The sequence below is a fragment of the Hyaena hyaena genome, unplaced genomic scaffold (assembly GCF_003009895.1).
Source record: "Hyaena hyaena isolate Hyena2069 unplaced genomic scaffold, ASM300989v1 scaffold_10, whole genome shotgun sequence".
Taxonomy (NCBI): Eukaryota; Metazoa; Chordata; class Mammalia; order Carnivora; family Hyaenidae; genus Hyaena; species Hyaena hyaena.
In genome coordinates this window covers 7,267,783-7,289,627 of record NW_024080642.1, presented here as the reverse complement: position 1 = coordinate 7,289,627, position 21,845 = coordinate 7,267,783, and the positions used below count along the sequence as shown (strand labels likewise).

Below are 21,845 nucleotides of genomic sequence, written 5' to 3'. Positions count from 1 at the left end.
GCTGGCAGTCAGCACAGAGCCCGACGCGGGGCTCGAACCCACGAACCGCGAGATCATGACCTAAGCGAAAGTCGGATGCTCAACCGACTAAACCACCCAGGCGCCCCTTGTGCAGGTCATGATCTTGTAGCTTGGGAGTTCCAGCTCTGTGTAGGGCTCTGTGCTGACAGCTCAGAGCCTGGAGCCTGCTTCAGGTTCTGTGTCTCCTTCTCTCTCTGCCCCTCCCCTGTTCGCACTGTCTCTCTCTCTCTCTCTCTCTCAAAAATAAACATTAAAAAAATTTTCAATTAGTAATAAAAGCACTCAGGCTATAAATTTTCCTCTGAGTACTGCTTTAATGATATATTTTGCTATGCAATATTTTCATTAATTTTTAAAAAATCCACAATTTTAGCTTTGTTCACTTTTTTGACTTATTAGTTATTTAAAATTTATGTTTTGGGGTGCCTGGGTGGCTCAGTTGGTTAAGTGTATGACTTTGGCTCAGCTCATGATCTCACGGTTCGTGGGTTCAAGCACCGTGTCGGGGCCAGCCCCGCGTCTGACAGCCAGCTCAGAGCCAGGAGCCCGTTTCAGATTCTGTATCTCTTTCTTTCTCACTCTCTCTCTCTCAGAAATAAATAAAACATTAAAAAAAAAATTGAATTCCTCCTTTTCCCATTATCCAAATGTGTTTTGTTGTTTTTTGGATTGCCTACATGTGACCAAATTCCTACTATTAAGAATTTAAAACACTGTAGAACTACAAAGATGTTTCAATCTCTCCCATTATATGTACTCTCTTCTACAAAGACAACCACTATAATTTAAAAGTTTGATATGTATAGGTCCACACCTTTTATTGGATGTATTTATATAGAAACATATATATGCAATAAGTGTTTTTTTGCTGGCAAGCAGATAAAACCATATTCTATATATTGTTCTGCAACTGGCTTAAAATTTTTTAAACATTATACATTTGACTGTTCCATGTCAAACACATTTGAATTCTTTAAACTCCGAAGCTTTCATTGTAATACAGGTCTAACTATGATGATCTGTTCATTTATTTTTACTTTCGTGTTTCATAAACACTTTGAGGGCTAAATTTAAGTCTTAAATTCAAATTTTTTTCATCAACTTAGTAAATTTTTTTCTATTATTTCTTTGATAACTGCTCCTTCTCAGTCAGTTCCATTATGACCTTCTGGAACTTGTATTTATTATTAATTTTCTGGATCCATTCTCCATGTCTTCTATTCTTATCTCTCATAGTTTTATGTTATACTTCCCTTCTGAGTTCTGGTAAATTCTCTTGAGCTGTTTAATTTGCCAATCATGTTTTTCCGAAGAAAGTATTGTTCAAGATTATTTTCCCATCTTTTGAAAGCAATTGATGCAATGTCCTCTCTACCTCCAATGTTAAAATGAGCTAGTTTTTAATATCTTTTCTTATTTTGTTCATGTTTTAAAGATTGCCATTTGCTCTGACCACTCAAATCAATTTCCTTCTTTTGAACCATTGAATCTTTTCACTTATCTTTGGCCTTTTCTCCATCTGCTTAACCTTCTGTTGGCTAAATCAGCATCACAAAATAGGGACTAAATGAGTTCTGTCAGAGACTGTTCAAATCTTTTAGGCCCAATCTAAGGAATAAGTATTGGTAACTATCTTTTGATGGCGTAGAGGTCCAATAGACTGTGTGGGATTGGTAAAGAGCAACAGGTGGAGGGAGTTTCACCACAGTTCTGAACAGGGGCTCAGGAACCAGAAGTTTAAGTACCAGTCTTCTGATACAGTTACATTTTAAATATGAAAACCAAAAAAAAAAAAAAAGAGAGAGAGAGAGAGAAACAAAAAACCCAAAGCAAAACGACCATCACAGAACCAGGGAAGTCAAGTAATTTTCCCAAGAATCCACAAAGATACAGAACTTCCCAAATCAATTTACAATACCTCTTGATTGACTTCCACACAATCCCTTCCCTCAGCAGGAGCCAACCATACTGTATTTTTTAAAAGTCAGGAGGAAAAAAAGAAAAATGTCAGGGGTCTTGGAGAGGTAGTCTGCCATAAGGAAAAGACGGGCACTCTGGTAGCTAACCATTGTGCCACCCTGGGCAATTTGCTACGGTTCTCTAGGATTCAGTTTCCTCATCTCAATAAAGGGAGGCGGGGGGTGCAGATAATAACTGCTCTTACAAGATCTTTAAGGTCCCCAAGTAAAACACTGGGGCACTAGTCCAGGCATATGGCGGGGGATCCCGGCCTGATATGACTGGGGGAGGCCGGATTGTGGGGTGTCTCCGTCAGCCCAAAGCCCCAGACCAGCACCAGTGTCCTCGATGGCCACCACGGCAGCAACAGCAGCCACCGCAGCGAACGCCCGCCTCGCCAGGCCTGGCTTGGCCCGGCCTCTCCTCACCTCACAGGCGCCGCGCTCCCAAATCCAGCCTCAGCTCACCTTCACGGACCACACCTCTGCGCACGCGCAGCGCCCGCCTCCCCAGCCCTCTGGAGAGGCTGAACTAGCGTTCAGAGCTTTTCCTCCCTGTGCGGCCACCGTCGTTAGGGGAGGAGGGCGGGAGGGGGCGGGGGCACGGGTGGGAGGTGGGTAAGCGCGCGCACCGCCCGTCCGTCGTGGTTTCCTGGCTGCGCGCGGCGGTGGCGGAGTGGCTGCAGCTGTAGCAGCAGCCGCGAAGATGGCGGAGGGGTTGGAGCGTGTCCGGATCTCGGCGTCGGAGCTGCGAGGGATCCTGGCTGCTCTGGCTCCGCAGGCCGGGAGCAGAGGTGAGTCGCACCGCCCAGCTCCTGGGCTGGGCCTGCCCGCCCCGCCTCCCTCTCCTCCTCTGCCTCCTCCCTGCTCTGTCCGCGGCGCTCCGGAGCCCCCGCCCCTTCCCCCAGCAGTGGGGGCGGGGGCCGAGGGCGGTCCCCTGGCCGCCGCACCAGCCCGGAGGCCGGTGTGGAGTCCTGGCTTCGCCAGCTCCGGCCCTCTTCGGGAGAGCTCGCCTGAGTTCCTGCCTCCGCCCCCTTTCTCACCGCGAAGGTGACTGTTCCCCATTGCCCCAGCCTTCTCAGACCAGTCTGTGAATTCCCAGCCGGCAGGAGACGAGGAGAGGAGTGGGCGCTGGGATCTGGTGGAGGCCCGCCCCAGGGTGTATCGTTCCCAGAGGAATCATCTTCATGCCTGCCCTGTCATCTCTTTAGAGTTGGAGAGAAGGAACTGGGGAAATCGAGGAGAAAGATTGGACAGCTTGGGACTTCCTTGCTGAACTTTTTCCCCCAAGGAAGGCTGCGCCGCAGAAGGGATCCAGGACCTCCAGTAGAGAGTTGACTCTACTCTGGTTTGCCCTTGGCAAGTGTAGGAGCAGTGTTTATCAGACAGAATGCTCATCTTGCAAATTAAAGTCTCCGTCCACACTAGGAAAGCTCCAAGGAAGATTTTGGTACCTCATCTCTCCTTTGTTAGGCAGTGGTGTTGTGTAGAGTTGTGCTTCTCAGGCTTGTGGCCAGAGTCTGTGAAATGGGTTTTCGTTGGTCATCTGAATGAGATTATTCAGGTTGTTTTCTCCTCTGCTCTGAAAAGTAGTGGTAGCTCTTCTCATTCTTCTTCCCCACCTCTCACCTAAGTTACAAAGGCTGCTAAGGGTGAGCTATTCTGGAGGTAAACTGCTTTACCTTTGTCTGTACTTGATGAAGTAGTGTTTTAAACTTTTGAAAATACTGAAGCAGTATCTTACACTTCAGGGGGTTTTGTGTTTTTGTTTTTTTCTGTTTTGTTACACCCATGAGTTTAAATGCTGGAGGATGTTGCTTATCCCTGTTATGGGCTTGTTTGCATTGGTGTTTGTAGAACAGTATTAGGATTTTATATAGCATTCTGTTTTGGGTACTCTATAATCTCACTAATTCCTATCAGTTTCCCATTGAAAAGTTTGGTGGCTGTTTGTAGTAATATCTCCCCTTAATAGATAAAGGTAATAGATACAAAAAAAATAGATACTTGCTTATCTGTCATTCATTAAGTTTATGGGGCCTGGAGAGTAGTTTCTAAAGTCCTGTACTCTTACGCTTGAATGCTGCAGACCTGAGTATTTTGAGAGCATGTCACAATACTTCCATTATCCTCCAGAGAAAGCTCCTTTATGGAACTTTTTCCTTCTCATATTCCACATCACAGTAGCAGTTAGTCTCAGTATTCTAATGATGATAGTCTGAGCAGTATTTCCTTGGAATGACTGCTGGCTGCTGTTAGAGAGTTGGTGAGCATGATTGGAGTTGACGAATGTGAAAGGAATTGCTTCCTGTTTGCTTCAACAGGAGGTATGTGTTTGGGCACTTGGTATCCTAAAAGAAGAGGATTGTCCTGGTCATGGTCAGAGACTGGAGTTGCAAATTTTTTCTTCAGAGCTGTCCAGAACTGTGGATTGTTATGCATACCCTTCTTTTTCTCCTTTCCTGTAAACTACTTCTCCTATATTAAAAAGGACTTAACCACTCTTGAAAAATGTTAGAGGCACTAGAAGAAAAGACTAAGATGGATCCAAGGTCTCCGTAGCAGAGAACAGTCTGATGCTCAAATGGTTAGAGATCTTTTATTCTGGCAGTGAGGTAGTTTGGGGTCTTGGGGATCTGGATATGACTTGGGTAACATGAGAGTATGATGTTTTTTTTTCCTGTTTCCCTAACCCAAGTGTAGGTAGCTCCAACATAATGAAGTTCTTAGCCTTGCCAGTTGCTGAACAAATACTGTAAACCTAGTAGAATTTCTGCTCATTTGGAAATTTCCTTTCATGTCCACCAGTATTAGCATTTCGATGTGTAATTCTTGCTTGGCATTTCTGTTACTTGACCAGAATGACAGGTTTTTTTTTTTCCTTCCCTCCTCTTTTATTCTTTTCTTCTACCTGTTTCTCCCCAACACTCTCCCAACATCGCAGAAAACATGAAGGAGCCCAGGCAGCGCAAAGATAACAGGCGCCCAGATCTGGAAATCTATAAGCCTGGTCTTTCCCGGCTAAGGAACAAACCTAAAATCAAGGAACCTTCTGGGAGTGACGAATTTAAGGATGAGATTGTTCATGACAGAGATTCTTCTGCTGTTGGAAATGGTACACAGCTCATTAAAGATATCTGCAAGGAACTGAATAATCAACACCAAAATGGTCCTGTAGATCCAGAAAATACTCGGCTACAGGAGTCCTTTCCTAGGACTTCTGGACCAGAGGATCGAAGTCTAAGAATTATCAAGAGAACAAAGAAGCCTGACATGCAGATCTACCAGCCCGGCAGGCGTTTGCAGACTGTCACCAAAGAATCGACTAGCAGGGTGGGTGAGGAAGAACTCCTCAATCAGGTGGAACAACTGAGAGTAGAAGAAGAGGAGTATAGGGGAAATGTGAAAGAGGAGGTTGTAAATAAACCAGACAAGGATGAGGCAGAAAAGAGCCTCAATGGTGACAGAGTAAGGGGTGCAAAGGGAGAAAAAGGAAAGAGAATTGAAAAGGGGGAGGGGGTAAAGAAAGTGAACGATGACCCGGCACAGGGGAAGCCAGGTTCTGCGAAGCGCTACTCCCGCTCAGACAAACGGAGGAACCGATACCGCACTTGCAGTACCAGCTCAGCTGGCAGCAACAACAGTGCTGAGGGGGCTGGCCTGACTGATAATGGATGTCGCCGTCGTCGCCAGGATCGGACCAAGGAGAGGCCACGACTGAAGAAGCAAGTATCTATGTCCTCAACTGACTCTTTAGACGAGGACAGAATTGATGAGTCTGATGGACCCAGGAGGAGCTTGGAAAGGAAGAAACATTTAGAAAGAAGCTGGTCTGGCCGTGGGGAGGGAGAGCAGAAAAGCAACAGTAAAGAAAACCGAGGCACACTTCGTGTCACTTTTGATGCAGAAACCATGAGCAAAGATTCCCCCCTGGTGAGATCATCCAGGGAGGATGTGGATAGGATGAAGCCTGACAAAGGCTTGAACAGTGGGGGCAAAGGCTCTGAGAAGCAGGAGTCCAAAAACCTGAAGCAAGAACTTCGGGGTCGGGGACGAGGCATTCTGATTCTGCCTGCCCATACCACCCTGTCTGTCAATTCAGCCGGTTCTCCAGAGTCTGCACCTTTGGGACCTCGGCTTTTATTTGGATCTGGTAGTAAGGGATCTCGGAGTTGGGGCCGAGGAGGTACCACCCGACGATTATGGGACCCAAACAATCCTGATCAGAAACCTGCTCTAAAGAGCCAGACACCCCAGCTGCATTTCTTGGACACTGATGATGAAGTCAGCCCCACCTCTTGGGGTGACTCCCGCCAGGCCCAAGCGTCTTACTATAAGTTTCAAAACTCTGACAACCCCTATTATTACCCCCGGACACCAGGCCCTGCCTCCCAGTATCCTTATACAGGCTATAGCCCTCTGCAGTACCCCGTGGGCCCTACGAATGGTGTATACCCTGGGCCTTACTACCCAGGCTATCCGACTCCAGCAGGACAGTATGTTTGTGGCCCTCTCCCTGCCAACACTATGAGTCCTGAGGAGATGGAACAGCATATGAGGAACATGCAGCAGCAGGAGCTACATAGGCTTCTCCGGGTGGCTGACAACCAGGAACTGCAGCTCAGCAACCTGCTCTCCAGGGACCGCATCAGTCCAGAGGGCTTGGAGAAGATGGCTCAGCTCAGGTATGATGTGTCCCATGTGGGCTAGAGGGGAATGGAGATAAGCTAGAGGTATATGGGCTCCTGTGGCTGAGGAAGGTAGAAGCTTTTAGGCAGGTCACTGGGTCACTACCTTTCACATTGAGTTGTATATGGAAGGGGCAGTTGGAAAAAACAAAAAATTTTGTTTGTAGTCTTAGAAATGATTATGCTTCCCACTTTTTCTTTAAGAAAAAAAAATCTTTAACAGAACATGGAATCTGGAAATGGAAAAGGAAAGACTTTCCAGAATGCCAAGAAGTGAACAGCATATAACTTGTGGTGAAGATCTTATTTCAGCTGTTAAATTTAGGTGGAGGCCTATGGGGAAAAACTACTTTCCTAGACATAACTGTCTTTAGAATGACATTCTGCTGCACAGAGTGGAAAGTCAAATGAGGACCTGGTGGCATTTTGGATTTCCTGCCAAGGAAGGTGTTTATTTTGCAAGAAGCTCAAATCTTGGGTCTAGCCTTTCCTGTGGTGTATTTGGAGCTAGAAGTTGCATGTATTTCATTCCAGAGCTGAACTGCTGCAGCTATATGAGCGCTGTATCCTATTAGATATTGAGTTCTCTGATAACCAGAATGTGGATCAGATCCTGTGGAAGAATGCTTTCTATCAGGTGATTGAGAAGTTCAGACAGCTTCTCAAGGATCTGAATGTTGAGAACCCAGAGCAGATTCGGAACAGACTGTTGGAACTCTTGGATGAGGTAAACCATCATCTTTTTGTCCTCAGGATAAAGGCTTCAGCATTCTGTAGTTGTGATGGGTTTTTATCACCTGAAATATGATTTATGGCAGAACATTGAAAAAAATTTGATGTCTTTTCTTGGGTTTAGGCCTACCCTACCCTTTTGCTTCCTTGGGATCATAACTAACTGCCACAGTGCTAAGCTTGGAAATTTTCTGAATGTCCTGTTTGGAGGGAGGGTGATTGTTGGGAGAGAAAGTGTGTGTGTGTGTGTGTCTGTGTTCATATTTTTAAAACCATGGAGGGGCTTATGCTATGGATTTGTCTTGTGTTTAGTTGGTGACCAGTAAATACGATGTGTGCCTCTCTTTACACGGGATGACTGAACATTAGCAGAACTGTGGACAGTTTATCTAACCCAGTTCCTGGTGGGTAGATGGGATCAGAAGAGCCTGATTCAGCTGTTTCTTATTTTTTGTCTTTATAGGGTAGTGACTTCTTTGATAGTTTGCTTCAGAAGCTGCAGGTTACTTACAAGTTCAAACTGGAGGACTACATGGATGGTCTTGCCATTCGCAGCAAGCCATTACGCAAGACAGTAAGCCACCTTTTCTATCTTAAATGTATCCATCCATTTAGTAAGCATTTATCCAGTGTTAGTTATGTCCTAAGCACTTGCTGGGTGTTGACGATACAGAATGAAAGTCCACTGGGGGGAACAGATTGATTAAATGAACAATTATAACATAGTAAGTACTAATGTAATGTTACATACACAGTGTTGAAAGGGCACAGAGTGAAGTGGCTCTGATTCAGACTGATGGGGTCAAGGAAAACTTTTGAGAGACTATCAGGTCTTGAAACATGACTGGGAGTGGAAGGGGCAATACAAGGTACAGTAAGAGAGAGTTAGAAAGTTTGTTAGAAAGTGCCAGAAGTTCAGTATGCTGGTTTCTGTAATGTGGAGTCAGGCTATTGTAGGAGGTAAAGTGAATGAAGTAAAAGGGATAGATCAAAAACTTTTGTATGCCATACTGAAGAGTTTGGACTTTATTTGGAATCAGTGAGGAGCCATTGATTGATTTTTCAGTAAATGGATAACATAGATTTCTTGTTAGAACCAGTCACTCTGGCAAATGGATGAGTTAAGGCAAGAGTGGAGCTAGGGGAGTCAGGTTGTGGGCCTGAACTAATGTAGAGGTAATGGAGGTGGAAAAGAGGAGACAATTTGGAAAGATCTAAGGGAATTATAAGTAACGTGCTGGTAGATTTGGTGTGAATGATAAGACAGGAGGCATAAAGAGTCTAGATCATTCTCTAGTGTGTGGCCTAGGAGAGTTAATAGTTTAGTTGTGGCTGTGTTTAAGTGGAGGAAGTTAAAAAATGAACAAGTAAATATTCTGATCTGTTTAAAGCTCAGGAGAAAGAGCTAAACTGGTAATCCAGATTCAGAAGTCATCAATGTATAAGTGATAGTTGAAGCAAAAGTTGGGATGCAGGGATATTGGCTAGTCACCCAGAGAGTAGGGGGAATCAAATTTCAAGGTGGTAGTGGATAGAATTATAAACTGCTGTAGAGTCATCAAATGTTAAGATTACTAAAGGTGTCCATTGGATTGGATGACTTTATTAAAATTTACTTCCGTTGGAGAAGATGGAAGCCAGATTATAGGGAATAAGAGGTGAGAAAATAGATACAATGAAGGGAGTAATACAGACCATTCTTTTAAGAATCTTGGCTGTGAAGGCAACAAGGGAAGATAGTAGTTAAAAGAGAACATAGTGTCAAGAGAAGTTTGCCTTTAACCTGGAAGAGGCTTGAACATATTTATATGTTGAGAGAAAAGGGCCAAAAGAAAGGAAGAGGTTAAAGAATCATTAGAGAAAGGCATATGAATTATGGAGCAGAGACTTCCTCTTGCCTTTCTACTCCTTCTGATTGCTGTGTACAAACCCTGTCGTTACTCAGCAAGTATTTATTGAGATCCTCCTACCTGCCATGTGCCTTTCTAGGCACACATAATTCATTGTAGAACAAGAAAGCCATGATCCCAGCTCTTGGAGTTTAGAGTTTGATTAGGGGTGAGTACACGTGTTGGATTAGTAAGTGTAGATACAGTGATTTCTACAGAGGATGTCATGGTGCAGGCATAACGTACAAGGGTTTAGAGGATCATAGAAGACTGAAGAAGTAGTGCTTAAGCTGGGGCTAAAGACCTGAGTTGTTAGGTGAAGGGGAGGTGGGGGGGGGGGTATGTGAAGATGCTAGAACATTCTCTGGAGAGGAAGTAGTATATCTGCAGGTCGTAAAGTGGGAAAGAGCATGGTGTGTTAGGAAAACTGAGAAAGTCTAGTCTGACAGAAGCCCAGAGAGAGAAGTGGGAAGTGGTGCTGAAGAGGTGAACAGAAGCTAGATCATCTGGGACTTCATCCTAAGGATAGTGGAGAGCCTTTGGTGGAATTTGTTTTTTTCTTCCTCCCATTGAGATGGCAGAGTGCTATATTATGGAAACATAATTGGTTTTCTTGGTGTCTTATCAGTTAATTACCAAGGATTCTTGGTGTTCATTTATAGAATGTGCAGAATAGTGAGGACTCTGAAGGTGTGTGACATGTAGAGGTATGTAACTTTGCTGAGGGACCCATTTGTTAGTATTGGGAGGCTGATGTGCAGCAGTTAGTTATTTAGCTCATGGATGAGCCTTGCTAAGGGGTCAGAATCTACCTCTTCTTGAGGCTTTGTTCTTTACTCTGTGATGTGTTAATTTCTTGTGTGTGAAGTGGAGTGGTATTATGTTATGAAGTCATGCTCCTTAGGGTTTTTGGTTGGACACATGTCTTGGGATTGAGAAAACTCTTGTTTTCTCACGGATGATAGATGCCAAGCCCATTAGTGAGAAAACATATATGGAGAGGCAGAGAGAACTACAACTCTCTTGTAGGTGTTTGCTAAGGGGTAACTATATTATTAGTTCTAGGGGAATGTTAATTGTTTTGCAAAGTGGATGTAAGGCAGTAACACAGTACAGTGATATTAATAGTTTGAGGAGAGAGGGGCTATAATAATGATGGGAAAATAAAAGGATAAATAGTTGTCTTAATATTTGTATATCACTTTATAGTTTGTGAAGTATTTAACACTTATTCTCTCCGCTTACCCTGTGGAATATGTATTTCTACATTCAGATGAGGAAACTTGAGTCCCCAAACAGTCCCAAAGACCTATGTAAAATCACACAACTTCAACATAGTCAGGTTTCCTGACTCCTAGTTTCAAAATGTTTTCTTCTGTTTACCTGGGATTTGAAATAAAAATGACCCCCTCTTGCTTCTGCCATTCTTTCTCATTAAATTTTGCATCACATTGTTGGCTGTTTTTTGCTAACCAAGTTTAGACTTAAAACTTTTTACTTTGTCGAGGACTGCTAGTGCCTTATTAATGCTGCTCTGTCACTTTGATCCCATCCCTGTCCTTTGGGGTTGAAGTTAGAATTTCTTGGGTGCATTACTAACTCATGATTTTTTCTGAAGGTAAAATATGCTTTGATCAGCGCCCAGCGATGTATGATTTGCCAAGGAGATATCGCTAGATATCGGGAACAAGCCAATGACACAGCAAACTACGGGAAAGCACGCAGGTACTTTTGCCTCTTCTTCATTACTTCTCTTTCCTTGTGGCGTTAAGCTAAGCCCTTTCAAGAGCAATGGGCCACCTGAGCTGCCTCCCATATGGAAGTCCTACAAGTGTCCCTATTGGTGTCTGTTACCAGGCTCTACCATTCCAGTGTTAACATCTAACACTCCAGCTTATGTCTTAAGCAGTAAGGGCTATCAAGTGATGAAGTGGAAAAGAGTTGATGTGGAGCTAGCATTTTTTACTGTTTTTCTATTCCAGTTGGTACCTAAAGGCCCAGCATATTGCTCCCAAGAATGGGCGCCCCTATAACCAGTTGGCTCTGCTGGCAGTGTATACGGTAAGCAATCTTATGGACAGGGGAAGTGGTTTACAGGCAGTATCTTAGAAAGAATGGATTTCGATAGTATCAGCTCCTGGAGCTAGAATTCATCTGAACACTAAACCCAAAGAATACCCTTTCCTGCCTCCCATCCTCACATTCCTTTTGTTCCTTTCAGAGGTAAGTTGTCAGCGATTCCTTACTTAAGTTGAATCTGTGCTTGATCTACTTTCATCCCACTTAAGTTCCTAAGGGAAAGCTCATGCTCCAACCAAACACCACTCACTCTTTGTTTCTGACCAAGGCTTCTACTCTGAATCTTGTTGCTTCCCTTCCCTGTCCTGTTGAATGAGGTTACTCATTTCCAGAAAGAAAATAAGGATCATTTTCACTTTTCCTTAAAGTCCTCACCTATCCTTAAGTAGTCAGATCCTTCTTTTTCCCAGATAATCCCCTTATTCCTCTTAGCTTTCCACCTAAGGAGCCTCCTTTAGGTGGCATTAGTTCCTCATCATCCTACATCTTACCAAACAGAGAGTCTTGGGAGCAGATAACGGCCCCCAGTAAGGAAGCTGAATTGAAGTGGGGAAGGTCAATAGTAGGTATCAAAGATTTAAATGTAAAGCAGCTAACATGTCATTTTAGCAGGGAGAGTTTCATAATGCTGTAAAATTCATTGCCCAAATAAACAATATTTGAATGAAAAAATTGTTTTGAGTTAAAATTTTTATTCCCCTTTACTCCACAAAAGATTCTAAAATATTCCTAATACTTAATTATGGATTGAAATCATTGATTAAGTAATGTGGTTTACGGATACACTTCCTTCCCAATAATCTCCCAATAATCTATTGAATATCTTCACTCACTTTTTTTTTTAAATGTCTTTATTTTGAGAGACAGAGACAGAGAGCGAGCAGGGGAGGGGCAGAGAGAGAGGGAGACACAGAATCTGAAGCAGGCTCCAGGCTCTGAGCTGTCAGCATGAGCCGGATGCAGGGCTTGAACCCATGGACTGTGAGATCATGACCTGAACTGAAACCAAGAGTCAGATGCTTAAACGACTGAGCCACCCAGGCACTCCTCCACTACGAGGTATTGACTCAGAAGAACTGAAAACATATTCAAACAAATACTTGTACTTGACAAAGCACTATTCACAATAGCTAAAAGCTGAAAACAACCAAAACATCCACCACCTAATGAATAAATGTGGTATATCCATGCTTGGGATTCTCTCTCTTTCTCTCTCTCTCTCTCTCTCTCTTCCCCCCTCCCCCCTCCCTCCCTCCCTCTCCTTCTACTTCTCCCTCACCTAAGTGCACTCTCTCTTTCTCTCTCAAAAATCAAAAAGAAAAAAGAAAGAAAGAAAAACAAAGAAACAGACTAGGAGTGGAATTGCTGGGTTGTATGGTAATTCTGTGTTTAACTTTTTAAGGGACCACCAGACTTTTTCATGGAGGCTGTACCATTTACATTCCCACCAGCAATGTACAAAGGTTCCAGTTCTTCCATGTTCTCACCAACATTTTTTTTTTTTTTATTATGACCAGCCTAGTGAGTGTGAAGGGATATCTTATTGTGGATTTGTGGATTTGTGGATTCCCACCCCCCCCCACCTTGTGGACATTTTTTTCTTTAATATTTTTTCTTATTTTTTAAAATTTTTGGTCAGTTTTATGTTTGCAGAATAATTAAGCAGAAAGTGCACAGTTCCCATATATTCCCTCAACTCTCCTCAATTTTCCTAGTCATTAACATTTTGCATTAGTGTAGTACATATGTTTATAATTGATGAGACGGCATTGATACATTATCACATATAATAAAGTCCATAGTGTATATTAGGGTTCACTTAAAAAAAATTTTTTTTAATGTTTTATTTATTTCTGAGAGAAAGAGACACAGCTTGAGCAGGGGAGGGACAGAGAGAGAGGAAGACACAGAATCTGAAACAGGCTCCAGGCTCTGAGCTAGCTATCAGCACAGAGCCCGACGCGGGGCTCGAACCCACAAACCGCGAGATCATGACCTGAGTTGAAGTCAGACACTTAACCAGCTGAGCCACCCAGGCTCCCCTAGGGTTTACTTTTATATTCTGTGTACATTCTGTGGATTTGAACAAACTTATAATGACATGTATCTATCATCGTAATGTCATACAGAGTAGTTTCACTGTCCTAAAAATACCCTGTGCTCCACCCTCTACGTGTTCGTCCCCCCTCACTCCCTGAACCTCTAGCAATCTTAATTTTTATTGTCTCTCTAGTTTTGCTTTTTCTTGAATGTCGTATAGTTGGAACCATACAGTATGTAGCCTTTTCAGATTCCCCTCTTTCACTTAATATGCATTTAGGTTTATTTTTGTGGCTTGATACCACTTTATTTTTTATTGTTGAGTAATACTCCATTGTATGGATGTTCTGCAGTTTATCCATTCCCCTATGGAAGGACATGTTGGTTGCTTATGAGTTTGGGCACTTATGAATAAAAATGCTATAAATGTTTGCGTGCAGGGCTTTGTGTGGACATACATTTTCATTTCATTTGGATAAATACCAAGGGTATGATTTCTGGATTGTATGGTAAGAGTAGAATGTAGTTTTGGAAGAAACTGCCAACTGTCTTCTGAAGTGGCTGTGCCATTTTGCATCCCACTGACAGTGAGTGGGAGTTCCTGTTGCTCTGCATCTTCATAAGCATTTAGTGTCGTTTGTGGTTTGGATTTTGGTCATTCTGATAGTTGTGTAGTGTTACCATCCTGTTTTACCTTGCAGTTCCCTAATGACATATGATGTGGAGCATCTTTTCGTATGCTTATTTGCCATCTGTGTATCTTCTTTGTGAGGTGTCTTGATCTTTTGCCCATTTTTAAATTGGAGGGTTTTTTTTCCTTACTGTTAAGTTTTAAGGGTATATTTTGAATTTTTTAAAATGTTTATTTTTCAGAGAGAGAGGCAGAGTGTGGAGTGGGAGAGGGGCAGAGAGAGACACACACAAACAGAATCCAAAGCAGGCTCCAGGCTCTAAGCTGTCAGCAGAGAGGCTGATGTGGGGCTCAAACTCATGAACCGAACCGTGAGATTATGACCTGAGCTGAAGTCAGATGCTTAATCAACTGAACCACCCAGGCGCCCCGAAGAGTATATTTTGGAATACGATTTCTTTATCAGATATGTGTTTTGTGAATAATTTTTCTGTGTGTTTTCTGTGTGTGGTTTATATTTTCATTTTCTTGGCACAGAACAAGATTTTAATTTTAATGAAATCTAACTTACCAACTTTTTCTTTTGTGGATTGTGCTTTTGGTTTAATATCTAAGAACTCTTTACCAAACCCAAGATTACCTAGATTTTCTCCTGTGTGATCTTCTAGGAGTTGTGTAGTTTAGCATTTTACATCTAGGTTCTGTGATCCATTTTGAGTTAATTGTTGTGAAAGGTTTAAGGTCTGTGTGTAGACCCATTGTTTTGCATGTGGATATCCAGTTGTTTCAACTCCCATTTGTTGAAAAGATGATCCTTTCTCCATTGAATTGCCTTTCCCCCTCTGTCAAAGATCGGCTGACTGTGGGTCTCTTTGTGGGTTTTCTGTTACATTCTTTTGATCTCTTTGGCTGTTTTTGGGCAGTACAACATTGTCTTGATTATTGTAGCTTTTTAGTAAGTCTTGAAGTCGGGGAGTTTGGTCTTCGGACCATGTTCTTCTTTCTCAGTCACGTGTAGGCTATTTTGGATCTGCCTTTCTGTAAAAACTTTAGAATCAGTTTGTTGCCAACCTACAAATCTATTGATTTTGAAGTAGTATCTCATCGTGGTTTTGATTTGCATTTCCCTAATGACTTATGATATTGAACGTACTTCATTATGTGGCCATTTGGGGAACTGTCTGTTCAAACCCTTTTTTCATTTCTCTTCTTTTTTAAAACTTTTTTAAAAGTTTATTTATTTTTGAGAGAGAGAGAAGAGGGAGTGGGGGCAGAGAGGGAAGGAGAGAGGAGAGAGTCAGATGCTTAACTAATTGAACCACCCTGGTGCCCCTGTGTTTTCACTTTCTTGATAATGTCTTCTGATGCTGAAAAGTTTTACATTTTGATGAAGTCCAGTTTACCTATCTTTTCTTTTGTTGCTTGTGCTTTTATGTCATGGTTTTGAAACTGTTATCAAATTCCGAGTTACGAAGCTATATCCCTGTGTTTTCTTCTAAGACTTTTATAGTTATGGTTCCTTTATTTAGATCTTTGATCCATTTTTCATTACTTTTTGTAGATGGTGTGAAATAAGAGTCCATCTTCATTCTTTTGCATATGGATATCAATCCTTCCAGTACCATTTGTTGAATGTTCTTTTCCCATTGGCTAGTCTTGGAATTGTTGTTGAAATCAGTTGGTACATGGGTTTATTTCTAGACTCTTAGTTCTCTTCCATGGACCCATATGTCCACCTTTATGCCAGCAATGCCAGCATTCTTTTAATTACTGTAGCTTTGTGGTCAATTTTGAAATCAGGATATATGAGTTTTCCACCTTTATTCTTCTTTTTCAAGATTATTTTGGCTATTTGGGGTTTCTTGTAATTCCATATGGATTTTAGGATCCGCTTTTTCATTGCTTCAAAAAGAGTCATTGGGATTTTCATAAGAATTACGTTAACTGTGTAGTTGCTTTGGGCAGTATTTACACAGATGTTTTGGTTTATTTAAGTCTTCTTTAATTTCTTTCAGACATGTTTTATAATTTTCATTGTATAAGTTTTACACTTTTACACTTGGTTGTTACTCTTATTTAAAAAAATTTTTTAATGTTTATTTAATTTTGAGCAAGAGAGACAGAGTATGAAGAAGGGAGGGGCAGAGTGGGCGAGACACAGAATTCGAAGCAGATCCAGGCTCTGAGCTGTCAGCACAGGGCCCAATGCAGGGTTTGAACCCACAAACTGTGAGATCATGACCTGAGCTGAAGTTGGATTCTTAACTGTCTGAGCCACCCAGGTGCCCCTATACTTAGTTATTAAATTTATTCCTAAGTATGTTATTCTTTTTGATGCTATTGTAAATGGAATTCTTTTCTTAATTTCTCTTAAAGGCTATTTATTATTAATGTATAGAAATTTAATTGATTTTTAAGCATTGATTTTAGTCTTACAACTTTACTGAATTCCCTAAGTGCCTTTACCCCATTCTGATTAAATTGGTGTATTTTTCTTTCATAGATCTCTGACCTAAATTAGTAGTTCTTTCTAGCTCTTTTCCTCTGTCCTTCTTTTTCTGTCTCTCTTTTATCCTAGTTGTCTTTTAGCGTCACTTTCTCAGTTTTCTGTGTCCTCTATCAGTAATTTGGTGAATCTCAAGAATTCAATGAGAACATGCTTGTGCACAGTGCTTTGCTAGGTGCTCTGAGTGATGAATATATGATATGATTTCTGCCCTGAAAAAAAGTGTTGAGAAGACAAGTGAGGTGTGTAGACAGTGATACAAGTTAGACTTCATAAAATGTGATGTGTTGATTGTTAGATGCATCGTTATTTTCTGGACCACTAAGAAAGAATATGTGAATTATTATAAACGAGACATAATGGTAGATATTGATTGTGAGTTGTATCTCAGAGATGTTAAAATATGAAAAAAGTCATTGTAGAATCGACAAAACAGCCTAAAATCAAGTGAGTGGTATAGACTGAGATTAGTATGGATTGGAATAATATTAAAAATAGCCCCCATTGGGGGCACCTGGCTGGCTCAGTCAGTAGAGCATGCAACTCTTGATCTCAGGGTTGTAAGTTTTAGCCCCACATTGGGTGTAGTAGAGATTACTTAAAAATAAAATCTTAAAAACAAACAGCCTCCATTTAACTGACTGTAATAGTATGTCAGATATTCTCTTAAAGTGTATGCATTATATGAATTTTAATCTCTTCGGGAGCTGTATGACATTCAGGAGATGTAAACATCTCCATTTTACAGATAAGAAAACCTCGAGGTTGATTTCTTTCAGGTTATACCTAATAAATGGCAGGACCAGTTCAAACTCGGGCAGTTGACCTCGGAATGTGTACCTTTAACCATGCTAGCTGAATCCAAGATGCAAGGGTTTTTTGTTGTTGTTGTTTGTTTGTTTAAGATGTAAGTTTTGAGGAATGAGTTAACTGGGGAGAGAGAGAAGTTAGTATTCTAAAAGCATTTTGAGACAGAAAAAAAGGGAAAAGTGTATGTGAACTTGGAGAGAGAAAAGGTTTTTGACATTCCTTCTCCCTTTATTTCACAGTTTTTTTTTCCTTTCTGACCTCCCCTTCTTTTACTACTTTTCCTTAATAACTGGTTATAAAACAGACTTGAAGTATTTATTTGGTGAATTCATTGGGTAATAGTTTACATTTCCCTTCCTCAGTAGAGTCAGTGTGGTATAGTGAAAACTTGAACTTAGGAATCAGATGGACCAAGGTTCATATATTGGCTTAGCTGGGATTTGGCTTGGAGACCTTGTTGGACTAGTTTTGTTGTTAGACAACAGTCTCCTAGAGCTTCCATTTCTTCATTTCTAAACGGGAATAATAATGCCTAGGGGCAGTATCCTTAAGTTTAGAGGTAAAATCTATAAAGTGATGGTCACTTGTCTCACTGTGCTTAATTAGTGATGTTGCCATTGTTGTTTATAATTTTTTAAATAATAATTAGGGAGTTGAACATTTTCTTTTTATAAAACCAAAAGGTAACTGGATTTTATATTTCATGAGGCTCTTCATTCTTTTCTCTCCTTTGTGAGCACTTGGCTCATAAGATATAGTACTGTGCAAGAGGAGATCTCTGATGTAGTTGCCATGGCTTCTCCCATGGATAGCATTCTCATTTTCTTATTGAAATTCCTCACAGCCTGGAGAGTTAGTAATTTTCTAGGTCAGCTGACTCAGGCTAGACTCAGAAAAAGAATTGGTTGACTCGATGTCTCTGGCCTCTTTTCTGCAGAGGAGGAAGCTCGATGCTGTTTATTACTATATGCGCAGTTTAGCTGCCAGCAACCCTATCCTGACTGCCAAGGAGAGTCTCATGAGCTTGTTTGAAGAGACCAAACGAAAGGTGAGTGGGGATGCAGGCAGACTCATTCCTTCCTAAAAGAATGTGTTTCTCTTAGTGCCTCTGTGTCCTCAGGGGAATGACTTATAATGTCCTCAAGGGATTCCATTGGGCTGTGCTGATGGAGTCAGTCAGCCCCTATGCAGAACCAAATTCATCTTTAGGAAAGTTCTCCAGGGCCCTTGGGTGTGCATCTTGTTTATGGAATTAATAATGCCTATGAGACAAAGCAGATGATACTTTGCTACTTTGGGACTATAGCAGAGTCTTTACTTTTTATAGCCCCCGGGCAACAAACTCAGGTGAGGTGAGTGCCTCTTTTTATTAGCTGAATTCCAGGAGAGTCTGAGCTTATGTGTTTGTATATTGTACAGGCAGAACAGATGGAAAAAAAGCAACATGAGGAATTGGAACTGAGCCCTGACCAATGGCGGAAAGGAAAGAAGTCTACTTTCCGGCATGTTGGAGATGACACCACTCGCTTAGAGATCTGGATCCATCCATCACATCCTCGGTCCTCCCAGGGCACTGAGTCCGGGAAGGATTCTGAGCAGGAGAATGGACTGGGCAGCTTGAGCCCAAGTGATGTAAGTTGCTGAGGGTGATCTAATGAGCAAGACTAAGTAAACACGGGTGCCCCAGTACATGCAACTGAGAGGCAGTACACAGACATTTATCATTAATCACAGGGAACGTAAATCACTTCAGGCTCTCTGATGTCATCTCTCACCTCCAGCTACACTTCTTTCTCTTTATCATATGCTTCCGTCTCTCACCACTATGTGGCACTGTAGAATTTAGTAAAACTAGTTTTTCTAGAGGAAGATTTACTTAGGATAAGATGAGAATTTTTTGCTGCTTTGGGTTTAGAGTCACCAGTGTGATGCTTTCAAATTCTGTTGTGATTTTGTGAAGTTAGAGACAGAGAGCATAGTTGGAAAACTGCAAATGGCTGGTTCATTGTACCTTGAGAGTAAAGTTCATGGTGGAGTGAATGATGGGGTGAACTGGGACCACATCTTAAAGGGTCATGCAATAAATAATTTGACCTTTATCCTGAAGACAGTAGGGAGCTATTGAATGTTTTATATAAGCAAGTAACTTGTCAGATACACATTTTAGAAATATAACTGGCTGCTTTGTGAAAAGCTTGGAGAAGGGTAAGATTAGAAATAAGAGGGGCGCTTGGGTGGGCTCAGTCGGTTAAGCGTCGGACTTTGGCTCAGGTCACGATCTCATGGTTGGGTTCGTGGGTTCGAGCCCCACGTCGGGCTCTGTGCTGACAGCTAGCTCAGAGCCTGGAGCCTGTTTTGGATTCTGTGTCTTCCTCTCTCTCTGACCCTCCCCTGCTCACGCCCTGCTCACGCTGTCTCTCTCTCTCTCTCTCAGAAATAAATAAATAACATTAAAAAAAAAAAGAAATAAGAATAGGAATTTGCTGCAATAATCCAAATAAGATGTGAAAAAGATCTGAACCAGGAAATAGCTCTGGAGATGGAGAGAAGTGAACAGATATACAATATATATTAATGAGGCAGAATCCAAAGGACCTGATTGGACATGGGGAGCTGAAGGACAAGAGGAAGTCAAAAGTAATACCTATTTAGGTGTTTCTGGCTTGGGAACTGGGTGAGTACTGGTCTATTCCTTGAGATAGGAAATAGAGGTAGAGTTGGTTTTAGGAAAAAAACAGTGAGTTTAGTTTTGGACATGCTGGAATTTCTGTAGGACATTGAAGAGAGATTTAAAGGCTAACATATCTAAAGCTGGGGGAGTGTTCTAAGTTAGAGATGAAGATATTTGAAGGCATCCCCTCATAGATGGAATTGAAGTCATGAGACTAGGTTCAGTCTCTAGAAAAAAAAATGATAAATAGGCTGAAGATCTAAGAGAGGAAGGAGATTGATGGCAGGAAGAGGTCCTTGCAGAGGGTTGGAAGGGAGTGAAATCTGGAGCACAAAGGCAGGGATTAGCCTGAATGAGGGTGAGAGATCTTTCTTCCTTATGCTTGAGGGAAATGGAATCAGGTAAGTTTGTGGGTATTGGAAGAGAAAGATGAGGGAGAGGCTTTTTGATGTTTACATTTTTCTCTTTGAAGTTGGAGACATGGTTGTCTGCTAAGAATGAATCAAAAGTAGTAGGATAGGAGGAATTTTTCGGGGTTTAATTTAAAATTGCCATTTCTGGGGCACCTGGGTGGCTTAGTCGGTTAAGCGTCCGACTTTTGCTTAGGTCATGATCTCTTGGTTTGTGGGTTCGAGCCCTTCTTTTGGCTCTGTGCTGACTGCCAGCTCTGAGCCTGGAGCCTGTTTCAGAGTCTGTGACTCCCTCTCTCTCTGACCCTCTCCTGCTCACGCTGTCTCTCTCTCTCTCTCCTAGATATAAATAAAACATTAAAAAAAAATTAAAAAAAAATAAAATTGCCATTTCTATTTTTGTGTCCTTCTTTAGCTCTTTTCTGCATGACTTGGAAAGGAGACATTGCTTATGAATGAAACTTCCAGTTTGCCATGTGCCATGATTTGCATGCGGTGCTTCAGGGGAGACTCTGCAGGCAGACTCTCTCGCTGTTGCCTTCTTCTAGTTCGGATATTGCAGCCCCAAATTGGAAGCCTATTTGAATTAGAGAGAAATTGTTCTATTGGGTTAGCTCCACTGTCTGTCTGTAAAATGAAAGCAACAGGGCACCTGGGTGGCTCAGTTGGTTAATAAGCCTCTGACTTTGGCTGAGGTCATGATCTCCCAGTTCGTGGGTTCGAGCCCCGTGTTGGGGTCTGTGCTGACAGCTTAGAGCCTGGATCCTGGAGCCTGCTTCCGATTCTGTGTCTACCCCTCTCTTGGCCCCTCCTCCGCTTGTGCTCTGTCTCTCTCTCAAAGATAAATAAACATTAAAATAAGCATAAATGCCACTGAGAAAGCAGCAACAACAATTTGAGAAAGCATTTTATGGCTTTCTTTGACCTTGGCCTCAAGGTTGGGGAGGATCCTTTGTAAAAGTTAAGATTGTAACTAATATTCTATAGATCTCTCCCTCCCATTGTGCTTCATTGATTTTTAAGTAATGTGTTTATAAGCTTATATTTTTATTTTTATATGCATCTCAGAGAAGGCATTTTCAGTTTATGGGCTGTCATTAGATCTATTAAGTTTTATTAATTATTTTATTTTTAATTTTACTAATAATATATGAATTATTTTTAGTAGAAATTTCAAATAATTGAAGATATAAGTGGAGTGAAATGGTCATTTCTTTTTGAAACTATTCATGAAATTGTTTATATATTTTTAGCCTAATTATTCTTGGGGAAGTACTTTCCTTAATTTCTCTTAAATTTATATCTGTGAGGTTGGGCTTTTAGTTTGAAACTACCAGCACCAGGGGAAGAAGTCTGCAGTTTCGTAGCTCTTCACTTATCCAGCCAGGAAATGGCCCTTCCTTTTTTCAC

General features: G+C 41.7%; 2 protein-coding genes across 3 annotated transcripts in view; one reads left to right on the top strand and one right to left on the bottom strand.

The window, feature by feature from the left end:
- The window catches only part of SRR (serine racemase), a 16,620-nt gene extending 14,165 nt beyond the window's left edge, over nt 1–2,455 (bottom strand). The window contains exon 1 of one of the 2 annotated variants that reach the window (XM_039252090.1): nt 2,409–2,455. The gene's annotated coding sequence lies outside the window, so the exon portion shown is untranslated. Of the gene's footprint in view, nt 1–2,185; nt 2,366–2,408 lie in introns of those variants that run through there. The other variant, XM_039252097.1, reaches the window with a different exon arrangement.
- A 173-nt stretch (nt 2,456–2,628) lies between these two features.
- SMG6 (SMG6 nonsense mediated mRNA decay factor) overlaps nt 2,629–21,845 on the top strand; it is a 229,888-nt gene continuing 210,671 nt past the window's right edge. The window contains exons 1-8 of the mRNA XM_039252642.1: nt 2,629–2,773; nt 4,924–6,664; nt 7,202–7,394; nt 7,863–7,973; nt 10,907–11,013; nt 11,271–11,349; nt 18,292–18,402; nt 18,774–18,986. Coding sequence (XP_039108573.1) covers nt 2,686–2,773; nt 4,924–6,664; nt 7,202–7,394; nt 7,863–7,973; nt 10,907–11,013; nt 11,271–11,349; nt 18,292–18,402; nt 18,774–18,986 — 2,643 coding nt within the window. The 5' untranslated portion in view covers nt 2,629–2,685. The remainder of the gene's footprint in view (nt 2,774–4,923; nt 6,665–7,201; nt 7,395–7,862; nt 7,974–10,906; nt 11,014–11,270; nt 11,350–18,291; nt 18,403–18,773; nt 18,987–21,845) is intronic.